This window comes from Leucoraja erinacea, chromosome 12 (genome assembly GCF_028641065.1).
Source record: "Leucoraja erinacea ecotype New England chromosome 12, Leri_hhj_1, whole genome shotgun sequence".
In the NCBI taxonomy this organism is placed as follows: domain Eukaryota; kingdom Metazoa; phylum Chordata; class Chondrichthyes; order Rajiformes; family Rajidae; genus Leucoraja; species Leucoraja erinaceus.
The window spans coordinates 44,046,445-44,063,621 of record NC_073388.1 but is presented as its reverse complement, the minus strand read 5'-3'; the positions used below and the strand labels follow the sequence as shown (position 1 = coordinate 44,063,621).

Genomic DNA, 17,177 nt, shown 5'->3' with positions numbered 1-17,177 from the left:
ACAGCACCAGAGACCCAAGTTCAATCCTGACTACAGTGCTGTCTGTACGGAGTTTGTACTTTCTCTCTGTGACTGAGTGGGTTTCCTCTGGGTACTCCGGTTCCTTCTCAGATCCCAAAGACATGCGGGTTTGTCGATTAATTGGCTTTGGTAAGATGTTTTAAAAAAAAAGAAAAGTCGTCCCTAGTGTGTAGGATATTGTACGGGGTGATCGCTGATGGGCCGAAGGGCCTGTTTCCACGCAGCATCTCTAAAGTCTAAAGAAAAGTCTAAAGACAAGGTGATAGTGACATGATGGTCTCTTACAATATGTCGAGGGATAAATATTTATTTTGACGTTTGGTAAAAACTCCTGTGCCCTTTTTTGAATGTGGATTTTAAAATGTTATGTTGTCAACATAATGGAAGCTGCCCAAGCGAAATATGAGATGCTGCTCCTCCAATTTGCGCCTGGGCAGCTTACAGCCCAGTGGTATGAATATTGATTTCTCTCACTTCAGGTAGCCCCGGCATTCCTTCTCTCTCTATCCCTCCCCCACCCAAGTTGCACTAACTTCTCATTTTCACCCTACAAACAGTGACTAAAGTCTGTTTCCTTTATCATCGGTACTTTTTCTACATATCTTTCATTCATCGTCATTTATCTCTGCACTTCACCGTCTATATATCTCGTTTCCTTTATCCCTAACCAGTCTGAAGAAGGGTCTTGACCTGAAACGTTACCCATTCCTTCTCTCCAGAGATGATGCCTGTCCCGCTGAGTTACTCCAGCTTTTTGTGTCCATCTTCGGTTTAAACCAGCGTCTATAGTTCCTTCTTATACAGTCACTGTCAGCCCATGTGGGCTGCATAACAGCCAGTCTACATGTCTAGTTGTTGCAATCAAGATCTTCTTTAGTTTCAAGCCTTTGTTAATGAATTTAGTACAACATGAGCTAGATGATTCAATTAATTGCGTCCATGCTGGGACTCAGGTGGCCAATTCCATCAGTCTCATCCCTACTTTTCCCTATTTACAGGCGTACAGTCACACAACATGGAAACAGGCCCAACTTGCCCATGCTGACCAAGCTGCCCATATAAGCTAGACCAACTTGCACGTATTTCAATGGTTCAATGGTACGATATTGTCACAAATACTGAGGTACAGTGAAATTATTTTTTGCATACAATCCAGTAAAGGTATTATTGTACACAAGCACATCTGAGATTCAGTACGAGTGTCTATGGATAGTACAGTGAGACAGTATTCAAGAGTCGGCAGGTTTGGCGCCATTTTGCAAATCCCTGTTGCTGTAAGTGCAGAGTTCTGAACATGACCATGAAGGCCCGTGGTCCTAGTGGCGTTGCACCGTCGGCCTGGCCACATGTTGTCATTGGTATCCTCCACCGCTCCATGTCCGGTCTGTGTGCTCCAGTCAAAACCCAGTCTGCTGCAGGACCTCCAGCGGCCCACTCCACCGTCGAGGGACTGCGCTGTCTCCTGTGGCCGGTCTGCTACTGGCCCTCTGTTCCTCACTCTTGCCACCGCCGCCATCTTGAATCTCTTCACCTCCTCTCTGGCTCTTGGGGATGAGCAGGGCAGGGCTCGACTGCTCGCCTCAAGGGGACGGGTCTCCCCGATCTGCGGCAGGTGTTCCAGGTGTGGCACCACCACCTGACCCATATCCCTCTAAACCTTGTGCAAGATGGAACTGCAGATGCCCGTTTAAAACGAAGATAGACACAAACTGCTGGAGTAACTCAATCGGTCAGGCCCGTTTGCCTGACCCGCTCAGTTATTCCAGCACTTTGTGTCTATCTTCAGTATAAATCAGCACCTGCAGTTCATTAGATAGATATAAAGTGCTGCGTGAGTGATGTTTCAGGTCGGGACTCTTCTTCAGACTTCAGCCCGAAGAAGGGTCCCGGCACGAAACGTCATCCACCCTACTTCTCCAGAGATGCTGCCTGACCCACTGAATTACTCCAGCATTTTGTGTCTATCTTCAGTATTAACCAGCATCCACAGTTCATTTCTACACATCAGCTGTTCCTAGTCTGATCCGCTGAGTTACTCCAGCATGTTGCATTTATCTTTGGTATTGACCACCATTCACAGTTCCTCTGCCTGACCCACTGAGTTACTCCTGCATTTCGTGTTTACCCGCCTGAACCTTTCCGATCCATGTCCTTGTCATTTCCCCTGAGCAGATTATTCTCCCTCACACACACCCAATCCTTCGATTCTGGTGGAGGACATCAACAACATCTGTAGGCCGGACTGACCCCTGCAACTCTACCCAGTGCTGCTTCCAGGACAATGGGCTTTCATGGCCAAGTTAAGACTTGGCAGTGGGCAGGTGCTATAGACCTGCTGGGGAAGGTCGACGCTCCCGCCCCCATGAGTCTCGGGCAGATGGGGCTCGTCAGCCTGGGAAGGCGGTCCATCTAGGAGAGGGAAAACTCAGATTTAAAACCTCCACTGCCTTGTGGACATATCCAGTCATGGAAAAGGCTCCAGGAGTAAACCTCAAGATAATCCGTAGTCGGAGCCCCTAAGGCAGTTCATCGTGTCTACAACCTCGTTCTGGCAGCTCCTGCGATGGCGCTGGTGCCAAACTGTAACGGCCCTGCTGTTCCTTTGGATCGATCAGCGACGTGGAGAGGGGGGTACGTGCTGCATGGGCAACAGCCTGTCCTCCATATGAGATCGCCCAGGCTTGCATCCAACCAGAATGCATCACCCATGGTCAGTCATGACCGAGAGGGGCCTACTACTGGTAAAACTTTACATTTTGAACAACTTTGGACTTGGTACAAGATGGCACCGAAACTTGGTGACTCTTGTGTACCTCCTCAATGCAATCACCTATTCTTACACTCTTGTGTTGTGGGAGGCACATTGGCGCAGTGGTAGAGATGTTGCCTCACAGCTCCAGAGACCCAGGTTCAATCCTGACCACGGGTGCTCTCTATACAGAGTTTGTATGTTCTCCCCGTGACAGTGTGGGTTTTCCCCGGATGCTCCAGTTTCCTCCCACAGTCCAAAGAAGTACAGATTTGTAAGATAATTGATTCCGGTAAAAATTATAAATTGTTCCCGGTGTGCAGGATAGAGCTGGTGTACGGGGCGATCGCTGGTCGGCGCATACTCGGTGGGCTGAACGACCTGTTTCCATGCTGTATCTCTGAACTAATGTATGGCTGTGCCAAAAATAAAAGGAATTTTACTGTGCCGAGGTATATGTGACAATAAAATACCGTTGAACCATTGATGGCAAAAAACAATTGCCTAGACACCGCCCAGGCACAGAGGAAAACTCTCTGCTCACCCTCTCTTCCCTGCAGTCTTCTCAGTTGCTGCACCATGGCTGAGATTGGGTGTGAACTTCAAGGGACGGACTCATTGCGACCCCCAGCAGCACAACAGTTGTGATCTGTGGAATCTTCCATTCCAAACCTGTGCCCCGCCATCTCCCTTCCCTCCTGAGAAGCAAACTCTTTGATCAATCATGTTGCTGCCTGTCTGAATACCTCTTTCTGCAGACATTGTGTCAAAGGTTGTTTCATGACTTCCTTTTGAAGCATTTTTAAATGTTTTGCGTCATAAAATATTTCATTACGGTACTGTCCTGAACTGCCATTAGCATTAAAACTGTTGCATCCTTGTAATTCCGAGTTTATGAGCAGGATGTTTCATTCTCTCATTCCTTGTGACTCTACCTCCTGGTGCACAAGATGCGGGCTGAGGGATGAAGAGAATTGAAGATCAATGCAAAGAACACTGTGTAATGCCACAATGGCGACAAATGACAAATTGGCAAAAAGTGCAGTGTGAGGTTGTAGTATACCTGTGCCCCTGCACGTTATGCTGTGTGTCAGTGGCACAAGACTCTATTTTTCCCCATTGAAAGGAATTCAAAGGCAAAGAATGGCAGACGTTGGAAATTTAGTTTAGTTTAGTCTCTAGGGTCTCTGGCGCTGTAAAGGGCCTGTCCCACTTTCACAACCTAATTCACGATCTTTTTTACTCGTGGACAATTTTCATCATGTTAGAAAAACGCCCCAACCTACTTGATGCCACGACTACCTACGACTAGCATTATGGCCTGCTACGACCTACCTACGACCATGCTGCGAGTATGAGTCAAGGGCAATCTCGGCAGAGGTCGTGATTAGGTTGTGATAGTGGGACAGGCCCTTAAGGCAGGAACTCTACCGTTGCGCCGCCCATCTATCAGGATTTACTGCTCACACCTCTGACCAAATAAAAAATGCTGGGAACACTCGGGAGGTCAGGCTTCATCCACAGAGTGAGAAATAAAGTCAACCTTTCAGGTTAGCAACCTTTCACCAGACCATCAGAAACCTATAAAGGCAGCCAACATCACCAGAGACCTACTCCACACTGGCCACACTCTCATTTCATCAGGAAGAAGTTTTGGGAGTCTGAAAACTGTAACGTCCAGGTTAAGGAATAACTTCCTCCCTACAAACTCTGTACTGGCAGCACCCATAGTCAGGAGAGAACCCGAGTCTCTCTCTGTCACTGTAAGGCAGCAACTCTACCGCTGCGCCACTGTGCTGCCCACTTTGTGCCACCTTCTAGCAGTTACGCTATTAATATCACAGTTTAGATGTAATTAGACCCGAGACTAAGTCAGAGATTAATTCATTCATACCTGGACTTCATTCAAGGTGCTGTGTGGTTGCAGCTCGATTCCATCCTGACCCTTTGCGTTGATGCACTGCATGTCACTGATGCTTAAACTGACAGGTTGCCTGGAATACAAGAACTAGAGGCTCACACTGATAGCTGGGCATTTGGTGCTCAACCCGACAAGGTGGAGTGGGGAGCTACAGACCTCTGGTGACTGACCTCCCACCCTGCGGTTAGACAGGGTTTTCTCTTCACAGCAGCTGGATCTCAAGTCCGAAGAGAGGTCTTTAAATTTATGTGAAGATATTATGAGGGAAATTGATGGGGTTGAGTGAGGTCCATTCCTTCCACCAACTATCTCATCCAATCTTAAAGCAAGACTCAGCGATTGTGAATGATTGATAATATGTCTACATTTGGATTGACTGATTGATCAAATTGATTGAAAGACACAGCATGGAAGCAGGCTATTCGGCCCACAGAGCCCATGCTGACCATCGATCACCCATTTACGCCAGTTCCATGTTATCCCACTTTCTTGTCCACTTCCCACACACAGGGGAGGTAAATTAGCCGACAAACCCGCACGTCTTTGGGATGTGGGAGGAAACCAGGGCACCCGAAGGAAACGAAAGTGGGCAAATGTAGAACGTGCAAAGTCCACACAGGGGGCAGCACATTGCGTGGTGGTGGAGTTGCTACCTTACAGCGCCAGAGACCTGGGAAGGCAGGCATGGGTTATTGATTCGGGACGATCAGCCATGATCAGCCATGAAAGGCGGTGCTGGCTCGAAGGGATGAATGGCTTCCTCCTGCACCTATTTTCTATGTTTCTATGTATGTTGCTCCTGTGACTGCCTGGGTTTTCTCCGGTTTTCTTCCACGCTCCAAATACGTTTGTAGATTAATTGGCTTTGGTAAAAATTGTAAATTGTCCCTCATGTATAGGATAGTGCTAATGTGCAGGGATCTCTGGTCGGTACCAACCCAGTGGGCTGAAGGGCCTGTCTCCGCACCGTATCTCTAAATAAAATTATATTCTGCGCCTATTATTTTTGTCTTTGCACTAATTGTGAATGGTTTGATGGTACTCATGTATGTTTTGATTCGAGTGAATAGCATGGAAAACAATGTTTTTCACTATATGTTGGCACTCATAAACCAAACCAATACCGATACGTGCACCTAGTCCTTTTCAAGGACAGAGGTCGGGGGTTACGAGTGATTGCTGGTTGGCGTGGACTTGATGGGCCGAAAGGCTCGTTTCCACTCTGTGTCTCCAAACTAAACTCAACTAAACATAATGACACAAGAATTCAATGGATAAATGTTTTTGCCGGGTTAGAGACATAGAAAATAGATGCAGAAGTAGGCCATTCGGCCCGTCGAGCCATTCAATAAAGCCATGACAGATCATTCAAAATCACACCCCGTTTCTGCTTTCTCCCCAGATCCCTTGATTCTGTTAGCCCTAAGAGCTATATCTAACTCTCTCTTTAATTCATCAGGTTGGATCTCCAAAGAGTGCCTCACTTGAAGATGTGGAGAAAACTGGTACTCTGTCAATTCTCAACGACGGCTATTGCCCAGATAGAGCTCTCCACGGCTGTAGTTAGGCTTACACCCACATTCCTTCGAGCCCAAGAATAAACTGTTACCACAATGAAGCTGCCTACCTGGATCTGCCGTGCAGAGGTTCTATTTTGTCGTGGCTTAGTTCGTCATCTTCATCCGTACTGCCAATTTCATCACTTGAAGAGGAGTAATCTGTGGCCTTGAAAAAGGGAGTGGAGGCAGACTTTCCTCTGCCTGATGTAATCATCTCCTGTTGGTTTACAGATATATTACACATCAGCTCAACTCCAAGATACTCATGAAATCTCTGCTGCTCCGGCTGACCAGCTCATTCATGCTGGGTCATCAGTGCCGGCTCTGATTTGTTCTGTACCTTTTCATACCTCTAATTTCCCTCTCCCGTAACTCTCAGTCCGAAGAAGGGTCTCGACCTGAAACGTCACCTATTCCTTTTCTCCAGAGATGCTGCATGACCTGCTGACTTACTCCAGCTGACTTACTCGTGTCTATCAGTTCATTCTTAATGTTATTCCACTTGGAAACCTATCTCCCCACAACGTAGCTCCTGTTTACATAACAATCCATTGTCACTCCTTATTAATAAGATATAATTGATAAGGTTCTCCATAAACAGAACACAAAATGCTGGTGGATCTCAGTGGGTCAGGCAGCATCTGTGGAGGGAATAGATAGGGCAATGTTTCAGGTCCAGACACTTCATACTTGAAAGAAGGATTCCAATGCAAAATGTCATCTGCCCAATCCCTCCACAGATGCTGCCTGATCTGCAGAGTAATTCCAGCACTTTGCGTTTTAATTGGGATTCCAGCATCTGTAGTTCCTTGTGTTTCCATCTGCAACTCCGGCATCCTGTTAACTTCATACATTCCTGTGTTATGGAAGCTTTCTGTTTGCCAAACATTCTGAAATTCCCATCCTCTTTTGTCCGGCTATTCCCATATATGCCTCATCTCATTCCTTCTTTAGTTTCTGAATTTCTATCCCCAATCCCTTCATCTCTGCATCATTTTCCTTGATGATATTTAACTTCTTCTGTCCAATTCATCCAACCACATTCCTCTCATTCTTTCTCACTATACCCTATCCCCATATACATATACCCTATCCTTTGCCTTGACTCCATAATTGGTTAGAACCTGTTGGTCTTTAAAATCCCGATGAAGTTGATCAACCTTCTCCATGAACCTTGTGATTCCAACATTTCATGCAGGTTAATCCCGACATTCTAACCAGTCAACCGATCAAGTTCCATTTAACTACTAGAAAACACAAAATGCTGGAGTAACCCGATGGGTCAGGCTGCATCTGTGGAAGGAATTGACATGACATTTTGATGGGAACTATTCTTCAGACCTTTCATCTCCTCCATCGATGCTGGATGGTCGGTTGAGTTCCTCCAGCACCTGTGATTTGCACACAATTCCAGCATCTGCAGTTCCTTGTGCTCTCATTTAGCTACGTCTGAGATTGGATAGCCATGTGCCACAACCTGATAGCCTATGGCAATCGATTTGAAAGAATGGAGACACATTTCATGCTTCCACAAATGCATTTGTTGAGTATCTGCCACCATCAGAAGACAGGCAGAAGGAAAGCTCCCGGTGATCACCGCTGTGCCGTGCAAGAGTGGACCGGGCGGTTGGGCCGAGACAGTGCCACGGAGAGCCAGTTGGGCCGCACCGCCGAGAAGAAAGGGCGACATGGTGGGGGGAGGAGGCGATGCCACCGAGATCAAAGAGGGACCAACATGACTCCGATGAGCACTTTTGTAACCTTGTCGATACCAGAAACATGGCGACTCTGTGTATCAAAGATCCTATAGCAAGCAAGATAGACCACTCCTTCTAAATGCAATGGGCTGACGTGTAGTACGCAACGGAGCGGAACGTGGGCCTTTTTTTCATCCATTTCAGTAACCCGACCCGACCCGATTCACAGTGTAATCAGCGTTGCGGGGGAACAGTTTGTGTCAATAAATTATAATTCTGAAAATGAGGAGAAGATTTTTCCCAAATAACTTTTATTTTTACGAGGATGTTTCCGTAACCGGCTTCCATCTCCGCACTAGTATCCAATGGGATCTTTGGTGCGGAGACGGAAGCCGGTTACAGAAATGGGGCGGAAAATTACCCATGAATCTGCCCATGACCATACTACGTCTTTTTCATTGAGCGATCTATCTTGCTTGCTATAGGATTTTTGCTGTGTATTGTGTGCAAAAACAAAGTACTTCACTGTACCTAGGCATGTGACCATAAAGTTTCATTGAATCATTGCATCAGGGAAAGAGAAGTAGTCAGCTTTTAGAGGAGGAAAGTTTCTTCAATAACTTGTCAACCTTAAAAGAAATAACTTACATCATTACTGTATTTTTCAAGATATTCCAAGATAGTTTAGTCAATAGAGTACTTTTGATATGAAAATGTACGATACACGGTGTACCAATCAATGCACGGTGAGTTCTCACAAACAATAAAGTCGTAATGTCATCAAAGTGCTGGAGTAACTCAGTGAGACAGTCAGCATCTCTGGAGAACATGGATTGGTGATGAAAGGACACAAAGTTTTGGAGTAACTAGGCAGGTCAGGCAGCATCTCTGGAGAATATGGACAGCTTGATGAAGGGTCACAGCCTGAAATGTCACCTCTCCATGTTCTCAATAGATGCTGCCTGACCTGCTGTTACTCCAGCACTTTGTCCCCTTTTGCATCTGCATTTCTTTGTTTCTACATATGGATAGATGGTGTTTCGGGTTGGGACAGCTTCTTCAGACTGGAAAACCAGCCCACTAGGGTCTCCTCGATATCCCGCAGCTCTGCTCTTGCTCCTCCTCCCCCCATTTCTAACAAGGACAGAGTCCCCCTTGTCCTCACCTTCCACCCCATCTGCCATCGCATACAGCATATAATCCTCCAACATTTTTGCCATCTCCAATGGGATCCCACTACTGGCCATATCTTCCCATCTCCACCCCTTTCTGCTTTCCGCAGAGACCGTTCCCTTCAAAACTCCCTGGTCAACTCGTCCCTTCCCACCCATTCCCCGAGTACAGTCCTGCCTCGACCCAAAAACCACTCCCCTGACATCAGTCTGAACAGTTTCTTAGAGTCATATAAGAGTCATACTGTGTGGAAATAGGCCCTTCGGCCCAACTCGCCCACACCGGCCAACAAAGTCCCAGCTACACTAGTCCCACTTGCCTGCACTTGGTCCATATCCCTCCAAACCTGTCCTGTCCATGTACCTGTCTAACTGTTTCTTAAACAATGGGATAGTCCCAGCCTCAACTACCTCCTCTGACAGCTTGTTCCATACACCCACCAGTGTGAAAGTGTGTTTCTCCATTTTACCGGTTCACTGAAAAATCTCCTTAAGGTATGCCTACTATGAAGAGGTTGTTGTACTCTCTCCGATGGGAGTCCATGAGACCCTGTACCATTGCTCTTCCTCTGTGGTTCTTGCTGCTCATTCTGAAGAAGATTCCTGACCCAAAATGTCACCTATCCATGTTGTCCAGAGTCGTTGCCTGACCTGTTGCTCCAGCACTTTGTGCCTATTTTTGTAAACCATCATCTATAGTTCTTTGTTTCTCCAAGTCACATTACCAGATGATTTTTTCTTTTCAATTATTCATGGTTTAAGTGAATGGCTCAGCAAAGTTGAGGAGTTAAATAACTTTCACGTGTCTCAATGCCACCATTATACTTTGAAGTTCAAACATAAAGATCCAGAAGAAGAACTGTTAGGAAAGGATTCATGACATTGACTTTTAACAAGTTTCCGATAGACAAAGGGCTGGAGTAACTCAGCGGGTCAGGCAGCATCTCTGGAGAAAAGGATAGGTGATGTTTCGGGTCGAGACCCTGCTTCAGACTGAGGGTCAGGTGAGAGGGAAATGATAGATATGAAAAGGTAGATTGAACAAATGAATGAAATGGATGCAAAAGGACAAATCAAAGCTAGCGATGATCAAGGAAAGGTGGAGCCCACAATGGTCCATTGTTGGCTGTGGAAGATAACGAGTGATACAAACAGTGAAACTCAGCAGGACGACAGTGAAACTAGTACGATAACTGGGGTGGGGGTGGAATGGAGAGAGAGGGGATGCAAGGTTTATTTGAAGTTAGAGAATTCAATATTCATACCGCTAGGTTGTCATGCTGTTCTTCGAATCATGCTCAAGAACTGATAAGATCGGGAGGAAAATGCCCATCTCTGGGCAAAATGCCATCGAGATGATGACTCACCGTGCGATGTTGAGAAATGGGAAAACTCCTTTTCTCTTCACATCTCCTGCGCTGTTGGTTGTGACTTGGGGTGGATGAAGTCAGAAGAGGAGCTGGAAGTCAAAAGGGAACCGAGTCATTGTCGAGATTTGTATAGTGTCATAGAGTCATACAGCATGGAAACATGCCATTTGGCCCAACATACCCACGTCAACCAACATGCTCCATCTACATAGGTCGGAGCCGTAAGCCCCGATAGAGGGGCAGCACAGTTGCACAGTGGTAGAGCTGCTGCCTTACAGCCCAAGAGACCCGGGTTCGATCCTGACTACGGTTGCTGTCTGTATGGAGTTTGTATGTTTTCCCTGTAAACTGTGTGAGTTCTGGTTTCCTCCCACACTCCAAAGATGCTCGGGTTTGTAGGTTACTTGCCTTGGAAAATTTCAAAATTGTCCCTGGTGTGTGTAGGATAATGCCAGCGTGCGGGGATCGCTAGTTTGGCGTTGTATCTTTTAAAAAAAAAACCCCATGCCACTTCTCCACTAGTCCCACCTGGCCGCATTTGGCCCCTATCCTTCTAAACATGTCCTATCCACGTACCTGTCCAAATGTTTTTTAACGTTGTGATATTACCTGCCTCAACTACCTTCGCTGGCAACTCGTTCCATATATCAAAGATAGACATAAAGTGCTGGAGTAACTCAAGAGGGTTCATGTAGCGTCTCAGGAGAAAAAGGATGTACGACTCTTTGGCTCAGGACCCTTCTTCAGACCTATACCTACCACCCTTTGTTTAAAAAAAATGTTGCCCCACAGGTTTCTCCCCAGCATAATCCAGGAGGAGTCTCACCCCAGTCACTCCCTCATTTCCCCTCTCACGTCAGGCAAGAGGTACATGCATGAAAACGCACCCCCCAGATTCAGGGACATGCATTGATAACCATCCTATCAATAACTAGTGAGTTACTATCCACCTCAGACTATCTTGCACCAGACGTTATTTCCTTTACCCTGTATCTGTACCTGTGACTGTACCAGTGGATGGTTCGATTGTAATCATGTGTTGTATTTCTGCTGACTAGTTAGCAGGCACCCCTGGAAGTTTTGCACTGCACCTCGGTACACATAACAAAAACTAAAATAACAAACTAAACTAAACTTATGTCCTCTGGTTCTTGATTTCCTCTGAGAAATCGTGGGAGACCAAACCCGAGGGAACGCAGTGATCAGGGGGGGGGGGGGATGGGGGGAGAGGGTGGAGGGGGGGGGGGGGAGAGAGGGTGTGGGAGGGGGTGCCCCCACTCCCATTGGTACAAAGCTTTTGCATTTTTCAGCTTGAAATTGTGCAATATGGTGCATACTGTAGCGAGGCTTTTGACTTGCACTTGAATGCAATATTTATGCTTTAATAGGTGCAGCACATGAATGATCTTAGTATATTCATGTATGGAAATCAGACATTTGAATGCAATATTTATGCTTTAATAGGTGCAGCACATGAATGAATTTAGTATATTCATGTATGGAAATCAGATTATAATCAAACACTTGGCCCATGTTGACCAACCTGGGTCTCACTGTACATCTGGGACTACTCTTGACCCTGACTCCAGTTGCATACCTTCTCTCGTTCCTGACCCTGAGTCCAGCCTTCCACCTGGCCCCCTATTCTACTCTGATCATAGCTGCTTACCTGCTTAGGTTCCCAGTGCTGAACACTCCCATTGTCCCAGCTTTGACTGCACACCTAGTACTATTCCAGACCTTGACTCTGGATGCACAATGGCCTTGCTCCTAGCCCCTATACCTTCAATTACAGCACGTTGCCATACCCTTCTAGTCTCGTGCCGAACACATAATCCCCCTGTCCCATATCCTGCAGACCATCCCTCCATTCCCCCCATCCATATAACTCTTTATTTTTAAATGATCAAAACGAACCTGCCTCCACCACCTTCACTGGAAGCTCATTCCACACAGCCACCACTCTCTGAGTAAAGAAGTTCCCCTCATGTTACCCCTGAACTTCAGTCCCTTAATTCTCATGTCATGTCCCCTTGTTTGAATCTTCCCTACTCTCAGTGGGAAAAGCTTTTCCACGTCAACTCTGTCTATCCCTCTCATCATTTTAAAAACCTCTATCAAGTCCCCCCTTAACCTTCTGCGCTCCAAAGAATAAAGCCCTAACTTGTTCAACCTTTCAGTGACACCCTCTGCACTGACAATATATCTGGCCCACACATAAAGCCCCATATCTGACCCCCTGTAGTTAACCTATTACATTCAAGTCCACAGGTGCTTATCTAATGTGTTAATCTTTTATGGGGCACTTCACAGACCAAATTTTGTATAACAGAATTTGCTACATCCATTGCCTTCCTTGTTATCTAACATGTTAGTTACCTTGTCATAGAAGTCATCAATTGGTTGAACACAATTTCTCACATATAAAATTATACTCACTCAGCTGTATGTATTCTGTTACCATTTCCTTCAATTTCCTAACAAACTGTACTGAAGTCATTTTCACCCCCAATATTTTCAGTATTTTGCTGTCTTCCTCTCAGCTGAGACTTTTCCGAAATGCAAAGTTCAATAACTATATATTTAAGCAATATTATTCTATTAAATGTGATCTTGAGAATACATAATATTTTCTGTTGCATTCATAACACAACAATGATAAAAAAAGATCTTAGTTTTGATTGCACCTACCAGCATGCATACATTATTATATTACAGTTAATATGTACCAAGGGCAAATTTTTGTTCCAATGCTCCCCATTCCCAATTACTTTTACATTGAAGTGATTGAAATCCAAGTGAAGATTAAATGGTATCAGAAAAATAAAACCTCCAAAATGGATGATATTCATTACGTGGTTGGTGTCAGTATCAGCACAATTACTATATTAAACTTTGAATCTTCAGATGTCCTGGTTCAAGCTAAAACTAAAGGCAAATAATAACCTCCTCACACATTCCCCTGCAAGTATCTCTGTCACTCCTTTAAAATATGCCCCTTCTTTGAACAAGCTCTTAAACATCGTATCCGAATCAGTTTCCATCTGATTACACTCCTTGAGGATGTTCATCTATGTGTTCAATTAATAAAACCACAAGATTGGGGACATTTCTATTCAATCTGTCAAAGGAATTTGGGGGGTGGGGGTTTAGAATAGTCAGTGAGGTAAACAAACATAATAGTTGAGTGGCAAATGACAAAAGTGCTACCTTCCCAATATTTAACTGAAGGAAATAATGGGTTATCAGGGCTGTATGTTGTGACAGACAGCTTGACACCTTGCATGTCATTTTAATATTACACTTACCCAACCCCTGGATATTCCGGATTAATAAATTAAGGCTTTGTCAACTAATTACAAATCAGGCTAATTATAAATCAATAGCCAAACTCCAAAAAACGAAGTGCTGAGCATTGGGATCCAGACATCACGAACAACTGGCCTCAGTTCCCCACTCACATTTGGCAGAGCTCTCTGTCTGAACTAGGGGACACGGAGCATTTTTGAAAGTGAGGAGGCTGAGCGATCACTGATCACTGGCCTTGGCTAGGGAGTGAAGCAACCGAGTGGGGGGAGCGTGTGGCAGGGGGGTGGGACGGTAGGCACATTTTGAAATTTGATGTATTAAAATCATGTTTTAGTGCATTGTAGAAGTCTGATTTCAATGTTCTTTGTTTGAAGTATTTTTAAGAGGTAACTTTTTAAGGGGTATCTTTTTCAACACAAAGGGTGGTGGGTGTATGGAACAAGCTGCCAGAGTAGGTAGTTGAGGCAGGGACTATCCCAACATTTAAGAACAGTTAGACTGAAACACGGATAGGACAGGTTTGGAAGGATATGGATCAAAAGCAGGCAGCGTAGCTGGGACATGTTGGCAGGTGTGGGCAAGTTGCGCCGAAGAGCCTGTTTTCACACTGTATCACTCTATGACTACATTATACCTCCACCATGCATGAATGCTTCAAAATCAGGTGGTCGAGTTTTATTGCCATGTACTCAAGCATAGAAACAAAGAAAATAGTTGCAAGAATAGGCCATTCGGCCCTTCAAGCCTGCACTGCCATTCAATATGATCATGGCTGTTCATCTAAAATCAGTACCTCTTTCCTGTTTTTTCCCCATATGCCTTGATTTTGCTAGCCCCTAGAGCTAATGTAATTCTCTCTTGAAAACATCCAGTGAATTGGCCTCCACTGCCTTCTGTGGCAGAGAATTCCACAGATTCACAACTCTCTGCATGAAAAAAGTTTGTCCTCATCTCTGTCCTAACTGGCCTACCCATTATTCTTAAACTGTGACCCCTGGTTCTGAACTCCCCCAAAATCGGGAACATTTGTCCTGCAGTTACACTAAGTGAAAATCTAGCAGGCCAGCAGGATGCTTTCTCCAACCACCACCCCCATTTGAAGTCCACTATCTTCCACCATTTCTACCCAGTGCTTGGTACTTACTTCCAGCAGCCATTGGTTGTCCTCCAGGATGCACCGAGCCACAGCCTGATCCATGCCGGTCACATGGGTGAATTTGGCACAGAGACTCTCACGGCAGCGGTGCAATGCTTCTGACGGCCCGATACCCTTGCACTGAGGCTGCTCCCTGGCCGGCTAACACTCGCCAGCCTGGCAAACACTCGCCAACCCGGCAAACTCTCACCAACCCGGCAAACACTCGCCAGCCCCGGCTCCACGTACGCATCTGTCCCCGCTGTGCTTCTGCTTTCAACCCTCCCTGAGCCCCGGTTCTCCAACACCTGCGGCCCAGTTTTGAGATTTTCGTTGATCACAGAATTTCGCACGACAGAGCATGAAAAATTTGTGATCAGCGTGAGAGCGTGAGAATTTGGTGAAATGCGTGATTCTCGCGCTCAATGCGTAAGAGTTGGCAGCCCTGGCCTCTATAAGATCACACCTCATCCATCTGTGCTTCAAGTGTACAGTGTTTAGTTAAGGAAGCAGTGGAGAAGCAGCAATGGCTGTTCAGAGCTCCAGTAGAGGGGAAGGTGAGCCTATACAGGAATAGGAATGTGGGAGGAAACCAGAGCACCTGGGGAAAACCCACATTGTCACAGGGAGAACAGACAAATCCCGTACAGACAGCACCCATAATCAGGATTAAACCCGGGTCTCTGGCGCTGTGAGGCAGCTAGTCTGCTGGCAGCTAGTCTTGTTCAGATGACAGCCCTTGCTGCTGTGCAGGTTGCAGGAACATCTGAACACAATGGCAACATTGTAAAGACCTTGCGCCAAGTAACTGCATGACATCAAATGTGTAACTATGGAAACAAGGCTAATAGGGTGTTTCATCATCTGGGTTCTTTTTATAATCAGCTAAGAATAATTAAGATCAACTTTTGATTCCCCTGACAGTTCATCTATTTAGTCTTTGGAATATTTTGCCTCGACATTTGGAGATGAACATATTTGGGAGAATAGTCTTCAAATTGGGTTTATTAGTGATTTCATTAATTATCTGGCTGAGGCAAATCGGACAAACAACTGGACCTTTGAAACTTAAGATGCAAAAGAATAAATGTTTCATCATCATTCGTCTGTGACTTTCTTCTTTGGCATCTCTGCTGATGCACTTGCCCAATAAATGTTATAAAGCTGCATTCACCATTGAAGGGCAAAAGGGCAAGCCTGGAGTCCCTTCATGATAGACTTTGTTATTTTTAATTTGGTTGTGGGATTAAGATCAAGAAGGTAGGGTCAACATTTATTCCCTATCTTGAGGTGCTCTTGAAAAGGTGATGTAGAATAGAGACCCAGAAGACAAAGAATTGCGAACCAGAGGACATGGGGAAGAGGGGGGAGATAAGATTTAATAGAACCTTTTTTACACAAAGGGTGGTGGGTGTATGGAATGAGCTGCCAGAGGAGGTAGTTGAGGCAGGTACTATGGTGATGTTTAAGAAACATTTTGACAGGTATATGGATAGGACAGGTTTGTAGGGACATGGGCCAAACGCAGGCAGGTGGGACTAGTGTAGACGGGATATGTTGGTCAGTGTGGGCATGTTGGGCAGAAGGGGCTGTTTCCACACTGTTATGGCCATGACTCCATGAGCATTAAGTGACTTGTCCAGCTAATTCAGAAGGCATTGGAGAGCCAGCCTTGTTGCTGTGAGACTGGGCTGGACCTCGGTAAAGAAATGGCAGATTTCATGGTTCAATATCATAGACCTAATGATTTTGATGAGAATCCAAAGTCACCATAGAGACTAGATTTTTAGTTAATGAGTTAAAGTACTTTCGTTGTTGAGGTAAGATCTGAACTCACGTTTCTGATTCAGGCTTGGAGTGGGAGTTACTATTGAAATGATTATGCTATTGTAACTATTGCTCAGCTTGGATGGCAAATGGTTGGCATGGACTAGATGGATTAAATTGCCTGTTTCTGTGATGTAAGACTCTTAACACCAACTCTTGACCAGAAAAAGTTCAAGAAGACCTGGAATTCAATGGAATTAGTGGAAGGGATTTAATAAAAATAAGATTTGGACATGTCAATTGTTTTTTTACTTTTTCTGCTTTGCTGACTCACTTTAATGCAACATTCCCGCAATGAAGCTGAATGCAACTCGGCACAGATTTAATAGCCATGCTTCGGCAGTGGATATATATGGAGTGTGCATAAAGCCAGACCAAACATGCCCCAACACAACATGAGTTGAGAAGGCAGGAAAC

At 45.4% G+C, this 17,177-nt stretch overlaps 1 protein-coding gene across 1 annotated transcript in view; it reads right to left on the bottom strand.

Moving 5' to 3' along the window:
* si:zfos-2326c3.2 (mitogen-activated protein kinase kinase kinase kinase 4) overlaps nucleotides 1-17,177 on the bottom strand; it is a 280,480-nt gene that overhangs the window by 82,103 nt on the left and 181,200 nt on the right. The window contains exons 19-21 of the mRNA XM_055644013.1: nucleotides 10,487-10,578; nucleotides 6,319-6,467; nucleotides 4,665-4,764 (exon numbers count right to left, since the gene is read on the bottom strand). Coding sequence (XP_055499988.1) covers nucleotides 4,665-4,764; nucleotides 6,319-6,467; nucleotides 10,487-10,578 — 341 coding nt within the window. The remainder of the gene's footprint in view (nucleotides 1-4,664; nucleotides 4,765-6,318; nucleotides 6,468-10,486; nucleotides 10,579-17,177) is intronic.